This window comes from Symphalangus syndactylus, chromosome 5 (genome assembly GCF_028878055.3).
Source record: "Symphalangus syndactylus isolate Jambi chromosome 5, NHGRI_mSymSyn1-v2.1_pri, whole genome shotgun sequence".
NCBI lineage: Eukaryota > Metazoa > Chordata > Mammalia > Primates > Hylobatidae > Symphalangus > Symphalangus syndactylus.
The window spans coordinates 21,561,246-21,579,872 of NC_072427.2; the positions used below are offsets into that span (position 1 = coordinate 21,561,246).

Below are 18,627 nucleotides of genomic sequence, written 5' to 3' on the forward strand. Positions count from 1 at the left end.
TCCCAAAGGCCTTGGTTTCATCATCACAGAAAACCTCATCAGGAAGATCAAGCTGTCGGGACTGTGAGAGTGCTAGTGGCATCTGGGTCCATGTTGCTGAGTTCATCTTGACCTTCCTGTATTTTGGGTAGGTGAACCCCTAAGCCCCTAATTACCTATCTTTGCTAAGCTCAATGAAGTTGGGTTTCTGACATTTAAAAATACAGCAGTGTTGAGAATCTTGGACTTTATCTAGTAAGTGGGAGAGGATTTGACTCCCTTGCCTGGTGGGAAGCAGGGGTGAAGTCAAGAGGAGAGGGCGTGTGGGGTGAGCATTGGGGACAGAGCCATTTGTTGGAAGATAAGTCTGAGGCTGTGGCAGTTAATAAGGTCATTCTGAAAAAGGGAGTCCATACTGAGGTGTTAATCCAGGGCTCCAGCTGAACTACAAAAACCAAGGTCTGGAGGGAGATAGATACAGGTGCACACCTGAACTCTGGAAGTAGAGTGAGGGTCCTCCTGGGGTTTTACTCCTTTACTATTCTGGCCCCGGAGGTGCTGCTCCCTCTAAACTTAAAGTTTTCCCTCAAGGGTGGCCACTTGGTCCCTCCCTTATCTAAAAAAAGCTGGAACATACAAGAACACTTTACTAAAGGCTTGGAAGTACCAAGAGAAATAAAGATAAGGGTGCCCATTTGTTTGTATCTTCTTTTATTTCATTGAGCAGTGGTTTGTAGTTCTCCTTGAAGAGGTCCTTCACATCCCTTGTAAGTTGGATTCCTAGGTATTTTATTCTCTTTGAAGCAATTGTGAATGGGAGTTCACTCATGATTTGGCTCTCTGTTTGTCTGTTATTGGTGTACAAGAATGCTTGTGATTTTTGTACATTAATTTTGTATCCTGAGACTTTGCTGAAGTTGCTAATCAGCTTAAGGAGATTTTGGGCTGAGACAATGGGGTTTTCTAGATATGAAATCATGTCATCTGCAAACAGGGACAATTTGACTTCCTCTTTTCCTAATTGAATACCCTTTATTTCCTTCTCCTGCCTGATTGCTCTGGCCAGAACTTCCAGCACTATGTTGAATAGGAGTGGTGAGAGAGGGCATCCCTGTCTTGTGCCAGTTTTCAGAGGGAATGCTTCCAGTTTTTGCCCATTCAGTATGATATTGGCTGTGGGTTTGTCGTAGATAGCTCTTATTATTTTGAGATACGTCCCATCAATACCTAATTTATTGAGAGTTTTTAGCATGAAGGGTTGTTGAATTTTGTCAAAGGCCTTTTCTGCATCTATTGAGATAATCATGTGGTTTTTGTCTTTGGTTCTGTTTATATGCTGGATTACATTTATTGATTTGCGTATGTTGAACCAGCCTTGCATCCCAGGGATGAAGCCCACTTGATCATGGTGGATAAGCTTTTTGATGTGCTGCTGGATTCGGTTTGCCAGCATTTTATTGAGGATTTTTGCATCAATGTTCATCAAGGATATTGGTCTGAAATTCTCTTTTTTGGTTATGTCTCTGCCAGGTTTTGGTATCAGGACGATGCTGGCTTCGTAAAATGTGTTAGGGAGGATTCCCTCTTTTTCTATCGATTGGAATAGTTTCAGAAGGAATGGTACCAGTTCCTCCTTGTACCTCTGGTAGAATTCAGCTGTGAATCCATCAGGTCCTGGACTCTTTTTGGTTGGTAAGCTATTGATTATTGCCACAATTTCAGAACCTGTTATTGGTCTATTCAGAGATTCAACTTCTTCCTGGTTTAGTCTTGGGAGGGTGTATTTGTCGAGGAATTTATCCATTTCTTCTACATTTTCTAGTTTATTTGCATAGAGGTGTTTGTAGTATTCTCTGATGGTAGATTGTATTTCTGTGGGATCGGTGGTGATATCCCCTTTTTCGTTTTTTATTGCATCTATTTGATTCTTCTCTCTTTTCTTCTTTATTAGTCTTGCTAGTGGTCCATCAATTTTGTTGATCTTTTCAAAAAACCAGCTCCTGGATTCATTAATTTTTTGAAGGGTTTTTTGTGTCTCTATTTCCTTCAGTTCTGCTCTGATTTTCGTTATTTCTAGCCTTCTGCTAGCTTTTGAATGTGTTTGCTCTTGCTTTTCTAGTTCTTTTAATTGTGATGTTAGGGTGTCAATTTTGGATCTTTCCTGCTTTCTCTTGTGGGCATTTAGTGCTATAAATTTCCCTCTACTCACTGCTTTGAACGTGTCCCAGAGATTCTGGTATGTTGTGTCTTTGTTCTCGTTGGTTTCAAAGAACATCTTTATTTCTGCCTTCATTTCATTATGTAAAGAAGATACAAACAAATGGAAGAACATTCCATGCTCATGGGTTGGAAGAATCAATATCGTGAAAATGGCCATACTGCCCGAGGTAATTTATAGATTCAATGCCATCCCCATCAAGCTACCAATGACTTTCTTCACAGAATTGGAAAAAACTACTTTAAAGTTCATATGGAACCAAAAAAGAGCCCGCATCGCCAAGTCAATCCTAAGCCAAAAGAACAAAGCTGGAGGCATCACGCTACCTGACTTTAAACTATACTACAAGGCTACAGTAACCAAAACAGCATGGTACTGGTACCACAACAGAGACATAGATCAATGGAACAGAACAGAGCCCTCAGAAATGATGCCGCATAGCTACAACTATCTGATCTTTGACAAACCTGACAAAAACAAGAAATGGGGAAAGGATTCCCTATTTAATAAATGGTGCTGGGAAAACTGGCTAGCCATATGTAGAAAGCTGCAACTGGATCTCTTCCTTACACCTTATACAAAAATTAATTCGAGATGGATTAAAGACTTATATGTTAGACCTAAAACCATTAAAATCCTACAAGAAAACCTAGGCAATACCATTCAGGACATAGGCGTGGGCAAGGACTTCATGTCTAAAACACCAAAAGCAATGGCCACAAAAGCCAAAATCGACAAATGGGATCTCATTAAACTAAAGAGCTTCTGCACAGCAAAAGAAACTACCATCAGAGTGAACAGGCAACCTACAGAATGGGAGAAAATTTTTGCAACCTACTCATCTGACAAAGGGCTAATATCCAGAATCTACAATGAACTCAAACAAATTTACAAGAAAAAAACAAACAACCCCATCAAAAAGTGGGCAGAGGACATGAACAGACACTTCTCAAAAGAAGACATTTATGCAGCCAAAAAACACATGAAGAAATGCTCCTCATCACTGGCCATCAGAGAAATGCAAATCAAAACCACAGTGAGATACCATCTCACACCAGTTAGAATGGCCATCATTAAAAAAATCAGGAAACAACAGGTGCTGGAGAGGATGTGGAGAAATAGGAACACTTTTACACTGTTGGTGGGACTGTAAACTAGTTCAACCATTGTGGAAGTCAGTGTGGTGATTCCTCAGGGATCTAGAACTAGAAATACCATTTGACCCAGCCATCCCGTTACTGGGTATTTACCCAAAGGACTATAAATCATGCTGCTATAAAGACACATGCACACGTATGTTTATTGCGGCACTATTCACAATAGCAAAGACTTGGAACCAACCCAAATGTCCAACAACGATAGACTGGATTAAGAAAATGTGGCACATATACACCATGGAATACTATGCAGCCATAAAAAATGATGAGTTCGTGTCCTTTGTAGGGACATGGATGAAACTGGAAAACATCATTCTCAGTAAACTATCGCAAGGACAAAAAACCAAACACCGCATGTTCTCACTCATAGGTGGGAATTGAACAATGAGAACTCATGGACACAGGAAGGGGAACATCACGCTCCGGGGACTGTTGTGGGGTGGGGGGAGGGGGGAGGGACAGCATTAGGAGATACACCTAATGCTAAATGACGAGTTAATGGGTGCAGGAAATCAACATGGCACATGGATACATATGTAACAAACCTGCACATTGTGCACATGTACCCTAAAACCCTAAAGTATAATAAAAAAAAAAAAAAAAAAAAAAGATAAGGGTGCCCATGAATCTGGAGATGACCGAGAGGCCTTGTATCTGGAGATGGCTGGACTCCCCTTTTCTAGGGGCAGACAGGAGATCCAGGGAGTTCTCCTTTTTGGTCTCTCAGCTTCTGGTGGCCTCTCTCTCTTTTATTTCCCCTCATCCCTTCTGGAGCTGAGGGGGTGAAGGGGATAAAATACCTTTAGATCAAGCAATTCCACTTTTAGGAGTTCATCCTACAGAAAAAGTTACATTCAAGGATGTTCACTGTAGCTGTAATATTGTAATAGCTGTTCATGTGCAAGTGTGTGTGTGTGTGTGTGTGTGTGTGTGTAATATATTTTATGTAGAAACAGGTCTGGAAGCATACAGTCCAAACTGTTAACAATAGTTACCTCTACGGAAGGAAGGGAGTGGGGAAGGAAGAGAGACTTTCCTTTGCCTCTGTACACTTTATATACTTCTGCTTACTTCGGGTTTTTTTAACTATTTTTCCAGTATGTATTCATGTGTATAATTATAAAATGTGTAATTTAAACATAATGAAACTTAAAAATCATATTATACAAAATTTTGAAAGTTCGAGGAAAGAACATGAAGTCAGATGCCATAGATTTGTAGGGCTGTTAATCCCCATAGTAATTTCATTTTTTCCACCAGTTTTCAGCAGTCTGGAGGCAGGACTGGAGGAAGGTGATGTTAAATGGACCCGGGAGAAGGCAGCTAAGGCACAGGGGCTCAGTTGTTGTTCTAGGCATTTGACATCAGTGAGCCCATTTACTCTCTGAGGTAGATAGTAGTCCTAGATTTACAGTGGAGGACAGTGGCTGGGAGAGATGAAGTCAGGAGCTCAAGGTCTAATTGATGGCAGAGCTGGGATTCAGACCTCAGGGTGTGGAGCTCTCCCACTTGTGGCTGCCTCCAGCATGGTTCAATGGGGGAAGGCAAGGAAAGGAAGACAAAGAACTGGGTGCAGGTGGCACAGTCTTTGAATGGCTGACCCCTAGGTGGAGACGGAGATGAAACCAGGAGGGAGAACTGGCTGTATAGAGGCTTAGGTTTAGTAGAAAAGGTGTGGAGGCAGAGTAGGTTTGGATTTTAGACAGGCAAAGCTGTGAGGGACCCGGCATCTGCATGCCTCTAATGAACTGGTGAGGGGGGCCATGAGGGCTAAGGAGTCTCCCGGGAATGGACTGACCTATAACCCACAAATCTGTGCCAGTCTCAGGGGTAGGAGGGAGGCTGGGCCTAGGTCCTTTGGTTTATCTCCTTTCCCAGCCCCATTGACCTCATGCTCGAGTCCTGGAGTAAGAACTGAAGCAGACATTCAGCTACAAGTCTGAGTCTTGTGGAAGTCAAGCAGTTCAGGCTGGGGGTCCCTACACCCGGGCAAAATGGATTGAGGCAGCTGGTGAAGCGTGTTCCACTTTGTGCCACGGAATAGTGAGGCTGAACATGGCTGGTGTGGTGGAGGCAGCCTACCTTCCAGCAGTACTGGGATTGTTCATGAGCCCTCTAGACACCTGGAAGGGATAGGATTCTTTGCAGGGGCCTGGGAGTCCTGGGTGACTTAGTGGGTGGCGCACGCCAGTGACGTTTGGGTTACTTCTGTGTGACCCATTTTCTGTCCACTGTCACAGGGTAGAGAAGTGTTCAGGGACCTCAAGGTGCAGGTTAGAGCCAGGGGAGGAGGGGTGGGGTGGAATTGATGTTAGGTGGTTGGAGCTGAGAGGAAAGACCTGTGACTTCCTGGAGTGTCCCAGGCTGAGGTTCTGGGTATGGGAAAAAGTGGGCTGAGACTCCAGAAGCAGGCAGATGACTCCTATCTTTCCCATCTGCTTCTGCATCATTCATAGCCCCAGGTCTCTAGGGTCCCAGAATTGCAGAGCTGGAAATTAGTTACAGCTTTCTGGGAACAGAGAGGGTAAGTGACCAGCTCAGGACAGCACAAGGCAGTCCGGGCAGTCAGCGAGGTGTGGGGCGGTGCACACGGGGCTTTTCAGGCCAGCTGATCCCCCAGCCCTAGTCCCCAACTCCCTCATTTGGTGCATGGCCCAAGGACTAACAAGGGAGGCGGGACGCCGAGGTCCTGCCTAGGAGGGGAGGGCCGAGAGGACTAGAGCTGCCTGGAGCCCCAGAAGCGGCAAGGTCAGCGCCGGGAGTCGTCAAGGCCGGACTTCTCTGCAGGGCGGGGAGGAGAGGTCGCGCTTTAAACTTCCATGAACTCTGGTGGTTCCAAGCATTTTCTCCATGAAGTATCCTTTATTTACAGAGCTCCAGATTCTACCTGGAAAAAAGACCTCTAAATTGCAGAGCAAAGGCGGAAAAAAATTCTACGATTTAGGCGGAATAAGGAGTGATGTTTAAAAATCTTTTCCTTTGTTTTTTAAGACATCTTAAGCCAGAAGACATCTTCACCAAGCCAGTAGTACTTTTATAAGGCAGAGAGGCATAAATATTAATATTGCTTAATGTGCTTAAACTTGGTAATAGAGCCACGTGCCAGTGGTTCGGGGCAGTTTGGCCAGTAACGTGCTCTCGGGTTACCCTGCTCGGGCCAGAGATCGAGGCTCCACGGAACCGGCACCTGAACCTGTGCTGCTGTCCCAGCGCGACAGCAGGGAATCCAGCCCGCAGCACGCCTCCGGGTCTTTACAGCAGCCGGGCCCGAAGTGGGAGTGGCTGCCTCTCAGGGTCGCTCCAGGGCCGCGCTAGGAAAGGTGTGGACGGTCGGAGAGGACAGGAAGGAGCCGGCTGCACCGCACCAGGGTCTCCGCAAACGCGGAGCCCAGGGAGGACGGGAAGACTGGCGGGGGTCCGAGGTAGCCCGCTACAGCATACGTGATGGACGCCCAGGGGCACCGCCCTCCAGCTGGTGGGGGAGGAGCCCCAGCCACCAAGAAGTTAAGTGACTGGCCCAAGTTCACACAGCAAGCTGGTGGCTGTATGCGTGTCTGGGGTCCTCATGGGCCCCAGGCCTGCAATGCGTACGCCCCTTCCCCTGGCTCCGCCTTTGGGGTCTCGGACGCCCGACTAGCCCTTTGGTTAAAATGAGAGGAGGACGGGCACCTGCAGCCTGCCCCGTGCTGTAGCTTAGCGGCCGCCCCTGCGCCTGTGTAGTCCGAGGCGTGGCGCGCCAGGTTTTGGCGTGCGAGGGCGCGCACGTGGACTGCGGCTTCTCGCAGCCGCCCAGGCCCCACCCACCCGGGACCCGAGGCGCGGCGCCCTAGTTTGACTTTCACTACCCCGCAAAGGAGGGCCTTCCACCGGCCTCTTTTCTGGGTAACAGCTCCAAGGCTCACACTTGGTGACCCCACCCAGGTCATGTAGCCGCCAAGTTACGGAGCCGGAATTCGAATTTGGCGGTCGGGGTTCTGGTGGCCTCGAGACGGAGGTAGCTGTGGGTCCCTGGGCAAGTCTCTTTCCTTCTCTGGGTAGCCCAGTCGGGCGCCGCGCGGGTCGTGGTCGCGCATGCTCAGTTGCGGGCGGCGCCCGGAGGAGGTGGCGGGCGCCCCAGCTGCTTTGCATTGACGCCAGCACCCGCTGGAGGTCACCGCTGGGGGCTGGGCGCGGCACGCTGCCGGCAAAACCCGGCCCGGATCACGGAGCCGGAGCCATACCGCCAGCAACTCCTGGGTGCGCGCAGCCGTTTCTGCGCTTCTAGACGGTGCGGCCCCTGGCCCCGCTGGAGCCGAGCTGCTCCCCTCCCTACCCCGGCGGACGTGGCCCGGCCGCTCCGAGGGGTTTCCCTCGGACCCCGCGCCTCAACCCCGGCCAGCGGGAGCGTCTAAGACTAGCCTTGTCCCCCACCGGCGCTCGGCCTGGGGGGGCTTTTCCGCGGGGCGGCGGCCCAGCGGGCGGAGCGGCGTGGGTGTCCACAGCTAGGCGGAGTCTGGAGCCGGGGAGGCGGCGGCGGGAGCGGGAGCGGGGCCGGGTGCGGCCGGGAGCTCGCCTCCCCCGGGGGTCGCGCCGCAGCTCGGCGAGGGCGGCGTGGACTCAGCCGCTCCTGGGTAACGAGAGCGCAAATCTCCTCCCCCGTATTTCCCCGGAAGCGCGGCCGAGGCGAGCGCGGCGATGTGAGGGAGGCGGCCGGCGGCTCCTGCCTCTGGAAGGGCATGTTCGGAGGGGCGGCCTCGGCACGGCACCCGCCTCAGCGCCCCCTTCCCACCGCCGCCGCCGCAGCGCCCGCACCGCGATAAAAGGGCGGCCGCGTTTCCTGACGCGAGATCCGCGCTCGCCGCCGCCCGCCCAGGCGGCGATGACACGGCGCCCGCGGCGGCCCCGAGGCGCCGGGTGGGCCGTTTGCTGACCGGATCGCGGCTACCCGCCAGCGTGTCCGCGGCGGCGCCGCCAGCATGGGCTGTGCCCCGAGCATCCACATTTCCGAGAGCCTGGCGGCCGAGGACGCGCCTAGCCCCGCGGCACCGCCGCTGTTGTCCGGCGGGCCGCGCCTCCCGCAGGGCCAGAAGACGGCCGCCTTGCCCCGGACCCGCGGCGCCGGCCTCTTGGAGTCGGAGCCTCGCGACGGTAGTGGCAAGAAGGTAAGGGGCGCCGGGCACTCTGGGGCCGCCGCGAAACTCGGGCCCGGCCAGTCAGCAACTTTCCCGCAGGGGCCGGGCGGGGTCCTCCCACCCCGGGCCTCCGTGTCCTCTTGTCCCGCTTTGGATGGTTCTGATTGACACCAGTCGCCCGCTTTGCCGAGGCAGCGGTTCAGAGAAGGACCGACCGAGGTCCCGCGACCCTGGTTTCCTAGGGTTGCGATTAGGACGCCGCCTGTGTCGCGGCGTCGGTTCCTTGGACACATCCGACTCCCGGAGCGGCAGGACCCGCTGTGAACTTGACTGAGGCGCTTGCATCAGTTTCCTCTCCAAGAGCGGGTGTTTGAGGGAAACCCCCAGCATATTCTGGCGCGCCCCTGCAGTGTTAAATCAGTGTGAACTTTGTTATTTTCCTGTGGTAGAAAGGGAAGGGCTACTGGCCTCACCACTCTTTTCCCTCTGTCAACTTTGCACATGCAGTTGCAGTTTACCATTTTCTTCGGGACTATTAGAATGTAATCTGGGACATCAGCTTTGCTTCATTGCACATGTATTTGAGGTCCACGTTTATTAGCATACAAACTGTATTTAAAGCATGCGTAATTAGAAAATACTGTGAAACGCGATTTTTGAAGCATTCAGCAGAACAAAGTTAATCTTTTATTAAGCCGACTTACTGGGACATTTTGTGACTGGGGTTTTTTGTTTTTTTACTTTGCGTGTCTTCTCCAGCGCATGTTGTCTTGGCTTATTTAGTCTTTGTTGAGGTTTTCTAAAGGAAAGTTAAAAAGGAAAAAGAAAAACGTGATCATTAAGGCGCACAGCAGCAGCTTTCCAGTTCTCTCATTTCAGAATTTAAGCTGGAACTCATGCGTTGGTTTATGTTTTGTTAAACCAGTAAAAGACAACAATAACAAAATTCGTGCATGGCTGCAGATTATCAGCTGTCATCCCTCTCATCACGACCAGTTTTTGAAAGAGTAATTTGCAAACTTTGTTTGATTTTCCTCGCTTGTTGAGAACTGCTGAACGTCCCAAGTTTGAGGGATATAGTTTGCTGTACTTTGTCTTACATTTCTGGCAGTCGTCGTGATACTTTTTCTGTATGAAAGGGGAAAGTCTTTTTCAGTGTTGCATAACATAGTTGAAGTGATTTCCCCACCATTCCCATACCCTAAGTGAAAATTCAACTTTGTTCTGATTATCAGAAATTGAATTCCTTCTCCTATAGATTCCTTAAAGAAACCTCTGATGGTTTAGACTTACTAACTCAAGGTGCTCTTAATATCAATGTTAAGCTATGTGTTAAGCCTACCTAACTGGCTTTAAAAAAGCGTTACACAGGTGCATATGGAAACTTTAACAGCTTTCAAGTTTTCAGTCCAAATCTAACATTGGTTATTTTGCAGGCTAATGTAATATTTTCAGATTACCAAAGTAGCCCTTTTAGTAAGAGGCCCTTGTGTCTTGCAGGCTTTTTTTGTGATGGGCTGGGTGTCCTAAAATTCACCTAGGTGTCTTGTAAGCCTCCCCAGTGCAGCAGCAGCTTGCTCTTGTGCTGTCGCAGTGCCTTTAGGTCCCAGAGTTTTTAAGTATTTCAGCCATTCTTCCCTATTGGCAGACCATTGTCTTGTGTTGGGGGCTCAGAAAATACTTTCATTCTTAAAGTGCCTAACCCAGTGGCATACACGTAGTAGGTACTAAATAAATGTTTACTGATTTCTTTAAAAATTGTTAACTGAATGATGAAACTTTTTCAGTCATTGGAATTTGATTTCATAAAGCCTCTTATGTAGACTTCAAAATAATAGTATTTCCAGAGCAGGAGTCAAATTATAAATTATAACACCACAACCACAGAAATAATAGCCCCATAGTTGTTATTCATGAACTGTACATGTTGATGTCTCATTTACAGATATTTGCATTTAGGCATGTCAGTAGAGCAGAGGTAAATGTCAGCATTTTTTCTAGTCTGATATTTTTTCTTTGAGAATGAATTTTTTTAAATTAAGGTATTAACTATACTCTGGAAATTCATGTTCAGAGAAGGTAAACTGCTAGCAATTTAGCAAAATTAAATCATAAAATTAGTTTCTTTGTATTAACATCTCAACATGCAATTTAATTCATTACAAAATTTCTTATTAAAACAGTAAGTCAGCATATCTTTAAGTGAATTTCAACAAGAAATTCATTGGGGGATGCTTTTATAGTCCTACAGCATTTAGTAAATACCAGTTTATCAGTGTGAGTGGGAGATTGATAACTAATTGCGTTTTCAGGTTAAGCACTATGTACTTTGCGTTGAAGTGTATCCTGCATGTGTTCCATGGAGCAATATGTGGACTGTTAATAAGTATTGTATGAGAAAAGAGTTCCATGGTCTAGTAAGTTTTTGGGAAATACAGGTTGAATATCCCAAATCAGAAAATGAGAAATGTTCCAAAGTCTGTTTTGAGTGCTGACATGATGCTCGAAGGAAGTGCTCATTGGAGCATCTCAGAGTTCGGATTTTCAGATTAGGGATGCTGAACTGGTAAATATAATGCAGATATTCCAAAAGCCAAAAAAAAATCCAAAATCCAAAACACTTCTGGTCTCAAGCATTTGGGATAAGAGATATGCGGCCTATACTGGCTCAGACTAAGTTCAGCAGAGTTCTTTTATGTAGGGCTTGTAAGATAACTAATTTCTGAAAGTAATCTGTGAGTCTCCAAGTGGTTTTTAGAGTGTACATCATTTCCTAAACTAGTTGATTGTGGAGCCCTTTTCTTGAGGTATATGTCAGGCAGGCCACATGTTAAGACCTGATTCTTTATGTGAGATACCAGTATTCAAAGTACAAGAAATATAATTAACAGTAAAACTCAGCGAATGTAATTTGCTTCTTAATGATTCCAAAGGTACTTTAGATCTTGTAATATATTAGGCTGGGTTGTCTGTATGAACTTATTTAAGTATTACTAAAAATACCCTCTGGCTGTTTATTCATTTCGGGAGTTTAAGTTTATGTGGTTACAGATAATGAATGCTGTGTTCAGTTTGAACACTTAGAGTTTTGTTTATTTTTAATCAGTGTGAGAGCATTAACTGTAACATTTTAATATTTTCTTGCCAGTCTTTGGATTTACCCCATTTCCTCTTTCCCTAGCCAGGACTTGAGTTGCCCTTGAAAGATTTGCATGTACTGTTAGAGACCCTATGCTCACCCCCCACCTTCGTTTTTGCAAACACCCACTGCACTGCTAATGACTGATGCTCCCCACACCCCCCCCAGTCAACTCTGTGAGATGGCAATCATGTTTGTTTTGTTCACTGCTGTATCCCCCAGGCCTGATGCACAGCAGGCCTTCCATAAACATATATTGAATTAGAGAATTTTGTGAACCAGGCTGTAGAAGTTGAAAATCCACCCAGGCCAGGTAAGTAGAAATAGAAGCCAGTTTTAACTAGAGTAGAGGCTGTGAAGTTTGGATTTAGTTTTGTGGAAATCTCTGGTTATTGCTCTTCAGAGCACTGTACCCAGGGAATAATATATTTCTACCCTGTTAAGCAGAGTAGATTTCCCTATAAAGAAAGATTAAAGAGGCTGGGTGCAGTGGCTCATGTCTATAGTCCCAGCACTTTGAGAGGCCAAGGCAGAAGGATTGCTAGAGCCCAGGAGTTTGAGACCAGCCTGGACAACATCTCAAGACTCCGTCTCTACCAAAAAATAAAAAAAATTAGCTGGGCATGGCACTGTACACCTTTAGTCCCAGATACTTGGGAGGCTGAGGTGGGAGGATCACCTGAGCTAAGAAGTTCAAGGTTGCTGTGAGCCGAGATCGCGTCACTGCACTCCAGCCTGGGCAACAGACAGAAACCCTGTCTCAAAAATAAATAAATAAATAAATAAATAAATAAATAAATAAATAAATAAAAGATGTAAGGATTAGTGCAGCTAAGGTGATAGATAATAGTAGAGCTGCACGCCAGCCTCTAATCAAGTGTTACTGCTGTCGGCACTCACTCAAAATCTCAGACATTCTCCAGTTGGTCCATTTCTGTTTCCCTTTGCTTCTGTCATTTGCTTCCTCCATCCTCTTTTCTCTTACTTTTCATCACCTCCCCTCCCACTTCCATCTTCCTCCTTGTTTTTTTCTGCTAGCCCACCTTCCTGTGCAAAACTGGCCACTCTTGCCATCTTAGTCAACTAAAGTTTAGTGGTTTCGAAATGTTACTTAGCAGTGGAATAAAATTTATTGCCTGCTCCTAGTTTACAAAGTGGATTAGTCAAACTTTTTTTTTTTTTTTTTTTTTTTTTAAGACAGGGTCTTGCTTTGTTACCCAGGCTGGAGTGCAGTGGCACAACCATGGCTCACTCAGTCTTGACCTCCTGGGCTCAAGTGATTCCCCCACCTCAGCCTCCCAAGTAACTGGGACTACAGGTGCGCACCACACATGGCCAGTTTTTTAAACTTTTTTTTTTTGTTTTTTTGTCGAGACGAGATCTTGCTATGCTGCCCGGGCTAGGCTCAAACTCCTGGGCTCATGTGATTCCCCCAGCCTCAGCCTACCAAAGTGCTGGGATTACAGGTGTGGGTTACTGTGCCCGACTGATTATATTTGGCTAAACTAAAGCAATTTTCTCTTTGTATGTGACCTGACTGATTTTTTTCCTCCACTAGGGGTCTTTGACCCTTGCTAGATTATATGGAATTACTGAAAGTTTCCCTTTGAAAGTGTAGTTGAGAAAAATGAGACCAAACTTTCTGCTGCCATAATAAGTGACTACAGTTTATCTCCAGAGCTCAGGGGTTGTGGGTTCCCTCATCATTGTGTTCTTGTGCTTTTCAGTATATAGAAAGATATTTCTTTATTCATTTTCTTGAATTCCTTTTACATACATAAAATACTTCACATTTATAGCATATGTTTTTTAGTACTTACTGTCATTGCCACCATAACTTTGTGATTCTTAAGATAGACATTGTCACAATTCTGTCACCTTAAACTTGTCCCTGACCAGCTTTGACCGTCGCCTTGCTGAGGCAAGGTTTATGATAGAGCCCGTGGTCCCTTCTGGCACAAATGTTTACTGTGAAGTGGCTTATGACTCTGGTTTTCCCTTGGATAGCTTGCTCATTTGGATTGGTTCCTTTTTTTTTTTTTAAGACAAAGTTTTTTGCTCTTGTTGCCCAGGCTGGAGTGTAATGGTGTGATCTCAGCTCACCGCAACCTCTGCCTCCCGGGTCAAAGCAATTCTCATGACTTAGTCTCCCGAGTAGCTGGGATTACAGGCTTGCACCACCATGCCCGCCTAATTTTTTTTTGTATTTTTAGTAGAGACGGGGTTTCTCCATACTGGTCAGGCTGGTCTTGAACTCCTGACCTCAGGTGATCTGCCCGCCTCGGCCTTCCAAAGTGCTGGGATTACAGGTGTGAGCCACTGCGCCTGGCCTCGGATTGGTTCTTAAATAGGAGAAGGTTCATGATGTGAGGACACAGGGTGAGGCAGACATCTCAGAATAACCTTAAAGGATAGAATATTTTTAAAAAATTTAAAAAAAAGAACAGAGGGAGAAGTACTTAGGACATGAGTAAGCCCTCAGTCTTACCCAAGCTCAGTGGCTTCATCCTGGTTTCTCAGTACGCTGAGGCAGTAGGAGGTGATGGATTCTGCAGTTCTTAGAGTGCAAACTATTCATATTAGTAATAACCACCATTTCTTGGATGCCCTCTGTGTTGCAAGCACCATGTTAGACTATGCTTTAAAGATGTTATCTCATTTAATCCTTTCAACCCTGTGAGGTGGCAGGTATCATTTCCCTTTAGCAGATAAGACACCAGAGGTTAGAAACTTGTCCAAGGTCATACATTTAAGCTGAGATTCAAATCCACTGGTCCTGGCTCTCACCTGCTAGGTTGTTGCTCTCTGTTAGCTAGCTATGTTCATTGCATTTCCCATTCTTTGGTCTTCTGCTAAGCTACAGATTTCACAGGACAACTGAATCTGCATTATCAGGATTTTGTTAAGTTTCAACTTACTGAGGAAGTTGGTTACAGCTCTACCTTAGGTTCCTGTGTTTGAGGAAGTTGAAGTCATCTTCAGCCCTGTCCCAGTTAACTCCTGAAGCTAGATATTTTGTGACGCCCTCCGATCTGCCCTCTTTGCTGTCTGAAATGAGTTGGGAGGGCATCCCTTGGGAGTTTTTTTCCTTTCCCCTTTCTCCTGCTCAGGTTTCAGGCAGCCTGCCTTACCAAGAGTTCCCCAGGAGCTGGTTCTTTCCATTGTCCTTTGCCTAGAGTGCTGTTCCCCCACCAGTGCTGCATGTACCTATCTTCTCAAGAGTTATTCAAGGCCCAGCCAAAAGCTTCCTTGAGCCCTTGGCTGGCTTGCACTCTTTTCTTTGCTCTTGGGACCTGCTCTTGTATCCCTGTGAGCCTAGGATTTCTGTCTTCAGCCTTCTGCTGGATTATATGCTGCTTGAGGGCAAGCACTGTATCCTAGTTTCCTTATAGTTCCCAAAGTGCTTGGCACACTTGGTAAATATTTGGATAAGCACACCAGTTTCTAAGGCTGAAAGGGCTTTTATTCATGTTCCACGAGTCTATCTCACCTTGTTTAGATTTCACAAAAGTTGCTGGGGTGTGTTCTGTGTTTTAACAGAAAGCTAAAATACCCTTAAGCCAGTGATTAATCTGTGGGGTGATTAGTAAAGCTTTTGCCTCTAATTTTGGCTGAGTTACGGTTGAGCAATGTTCCTGGGTCCCCTCCTTCTGTTCTACTTTTGTTCTGCTCTGTGTGGTAAAGAGTGGTACAGTATCATGTCAGAGAGCTGTTTTGACAAGTTTGTATTGCATGTCTTAGCTACAGGCACCATATGTAGTTTGGCCATCCACACAGACAGGAAGGACGTTGCAGATTTCCCAGAACTTTGAGGGTGACCTCAAATAATTTGGGATGGGGGGCTTTGCCAGTGCTTTTATTCTGTATTGGTTGGAAATAGACCTTTGCCGTTTTGAATTCATCCTCTTTCACTGCTTGCCATCTCCCTTTCATGTCCTGTTAGGGAGTACAGGAGCTCCTTCACTTCCTCTTACTCTGCTTATAGGATAACCCAAAGCGCTGGTGGCACGTCAGCAGTTCCCAGGTTGTCTGCAAAGGTTTGGTGTTGATGGCAGCTCCCTAGTGAGGTGTTAAAAGACTATAGGAGGAGGAGCCAGATGTGTGTTTTGGGTCCAGCTCCATCAGGCTTTGGCTATGTGATACTTGGCAACTCCTGATCCTGAGTTTTCTCAAGTACAGAATGAAGCTAGAATACCTGGGTTCTGGTGAGGATAACTAAAAATAATCTGTGTGAAAGTGTTTTGTAAACTCCAAGACACTATCACATGTAAGGATTGACCATTTTCTTATGAGAACCTTTCTCAAAGGCAAACTTGGTTCAAATATATCTATTTCTTAATGCAGATCTCATTTTTAATACAGTTTTGTTTTTCTCCAATATTTTGTAAAAATTTTTGTAGAGCAAAGTTGAGAGAATTATGCACTCATATGCCTGCCATCTGGATTCTGCAGTTAACAGTTTTCTATATTTGCCTTATATCTGTCCACTCCTTTATCCATCCATCAACCCATTTTATTTTTGGATTCATTTCAAAGTAAGTTCCACACATCAGTATACTCAACCCCTAAATATTTCAGTATGTATGTCAAGTACTAGAGCGCAAAATTTGAACTTTGGGCATGGTAGCACACACCTGTAGTCCCATCTACTCAGGAGCTGAGGCAGAAGGATTGCTCGAGCCCAGGTGTTCGAGACCAGCCTGGGCAATATAGCAAGACCTCATCTCAAAAAAAAATTAATTCAAAATTAAATAAATTCAAAGTTTACTTTATTAAAGGTGAAAATGCCATAAAGTAAAATGTATAAATTTTATGTGTAGCATTTGTGAGATATGACAGATGTATATGCCTATGCACTGCAAATTTCTATCAAGATACAGAATTACACAATATTATAATCACCCCCAAAAGTTCTGTTGTGCTCCCTCTCCATTCTTACCCCCAGCCACCAGCAACCACTGTTCTGAATTTTTTCCATTATAAATTATTTTTGCCTATTCTAGATTTCATGTAAATAGAACCTTACAGTCTATTCTTTTTTTGTAAGGCTTATTTCACTCAGCATAATGTTTTTGAGATTCTTCTATGCTGCACGAGTCAGTAGTTTGTTCTTTTTTCTAATTAAAGTAGTCTGTTATGTGAATAAACCACAGTTCACTTAGCCATTCTTTTGTTGTTGGATACTAGGGCTGTTTCTAATTTTTGGCTATTATGACTAAAGCTGCTATGAATATTCTAGTATACATTATTTTGTGGACATATGCTTTCATTCCTCTTGGTTAAATACCAAGAAGTGAAATTCCTGGGTCATAGGATAGGTATATGTGTAGCTTTTTAAGAAACTGCTTGGCCTTTTCCCAAAATAGTTGTCCAATATTACACTCATGCCAACAATGTATAATAAAAGTTCAGTTGCTCTACATCCTTCCCATCATTTGGTGTTAATCAGTATTTTAATTTTAGCCATTCTGGTGGGTGTGTAGTGGTATCTCATTGTGGTTTTGATTTGTATTTCCTTGATGGCTGATGATTTTGAGTACTTTTTCCGTGTGCTTATTGTTCATTTACTGTATTACTATCTTTTTAAAGTTTTTATTTTAATACTTTTTTATTAAAAGGAAATATAAATATTATGACCTCTGGGTAGGGAAGGACTGATTAAGCAAGTTACACAAGGCATTTACATAAAGGAAATGGTTGATAAATTCAACTACGTTAAAATAAAGAACTTCTCATCAAAAGAGAGTGAAAAGGAAAGCTGCAGACTGGAAGAAGACATTTGCAATACATAGTACCAATAAAGGATTAGTATTCAGAGAGGTCCTAAAAGTCAATAAGAAAACAATCACTCAGTTGAAAAATTGGAAAAGGTTGGGACAGGCACAGCACTAAGAGGAAACCAAATAGCTAATAACTATATGAAAAGATTTTCAACCTCATCGAGGAAATGCAAATTAAACCCACAATGAAATAACATTTTATACTCATCAAATTGGCAGACATTTAAAAGGTTGGCAGTATTTTGAGGAACTGCTCAACATTAAGTAGAGGTGTAAATTAGTTCAACTACTAGGGAAAAACTCATTGTCATTGCCAGGTAGAGTTGAGCATGTGACCCTGTGGCATAGCAGCTTCTCTCATAGAAACTCTTATATACCTTTCCTGGAAACATGTACGAGAGTTTTCAGAGCAGCACTTCTTTTAATTCCAAACTATCCTGTAAAACCCAAATGTCCATTAACAACATAATGGATAAACAAGTTGTGATATGTTCAAAGAAAGGAATACTTCACAGCTGTGAAAAATGAATGGATTATAGCTGTAGATATTAACTTTGATAAATCTCAAAAACTTAATGTGGAGAGAAAGAAGAAGCCATCAAAAAATCTATAAGGTGTAATTCTTTTTATTTAAAGATTGATAGGCTGGGAGTGGTGGCTCACACCTGTAATCCCAGCACTTTGGGAGGCTGAGGCAGGAGGATTACTTGAGGCCAGGAGTTTGAGATCAGCCTGGACAACATAGCAAGACCCCATCTCTAACAACAAAAAAAAGATTAATAGCTAAACAATATATAGTAACACACACATAAGTGTTAAAACTTATCATAAAATCAGTTCAGGCAAATAAAGTTTATTTTGAGGACTTAAATGTTTAACATGTTAATTTGAGTGCCTAATATAGAGGCTGTAGGAGGATAACAGGCCCTCCTCTCAGGGAACAATTAGTCCTTTCTGGAAAGGTCGGGTAGGTCTCTGACCTGGAAGTGATGATGGCACCTTGGGGGATGGATTGTGGAGGCAAGAGCTTGGTCTGGATTGGTCATAAGTTATAGAAAGAGGAAAGGAGGGAGAGGTTTGACCTGGGCTTAAAAGACTGGGAGGATGTGGGTAAGTGGAAAATATCTCTCTGGATAAGAGGAAGGAAGGGTACGGGGGTTGGGTGCATGTTCCAATTATGAGGAGGCTGACCAGGGATAGGAGGGGAGGTCTAAAAGCCAGGTTGAGGAGTTTGAAGTCCATC

At 45.0% G+C, this 18,627-nt stretch overlaps 1 protein-coding gene across 5 annotated transcripts in view; it reads left to right on the forward strand.

Moving 5' to 3' along the window:
• Positions 1-6,629: 6,629 nt before the first annotated feature.
• The window catches only part of PDE8A (phosphodiesterase 8A), a 163,769-nt gene continuing 151,771 nt past the window's right edge, over positions 6,630-18,627 (forward strand). The window contains exon 1 of one of the 5 annotated variants that reach the window (XM_055277382.2): positions 6,630-6,776. Coding sequence is in view for 3 of the 5 variants with exons in the window: in XM_055277373.2 (XP_055133348.1) it covers positions 8,310-8,495 (186 nt within the window). In the remaining 2 variants the exon portion in view is untranslated. Of the gene's footprint in view, positions 6,777-7,083; positions 7,349-7,854; positions 8,496-18,627 lie in introns of those variants that run through there. The other 4 variants (XM_055277376.2, XM_055277373.2, XM_055277374.2 and 1 more) reach the window with 4 other exon arrangements.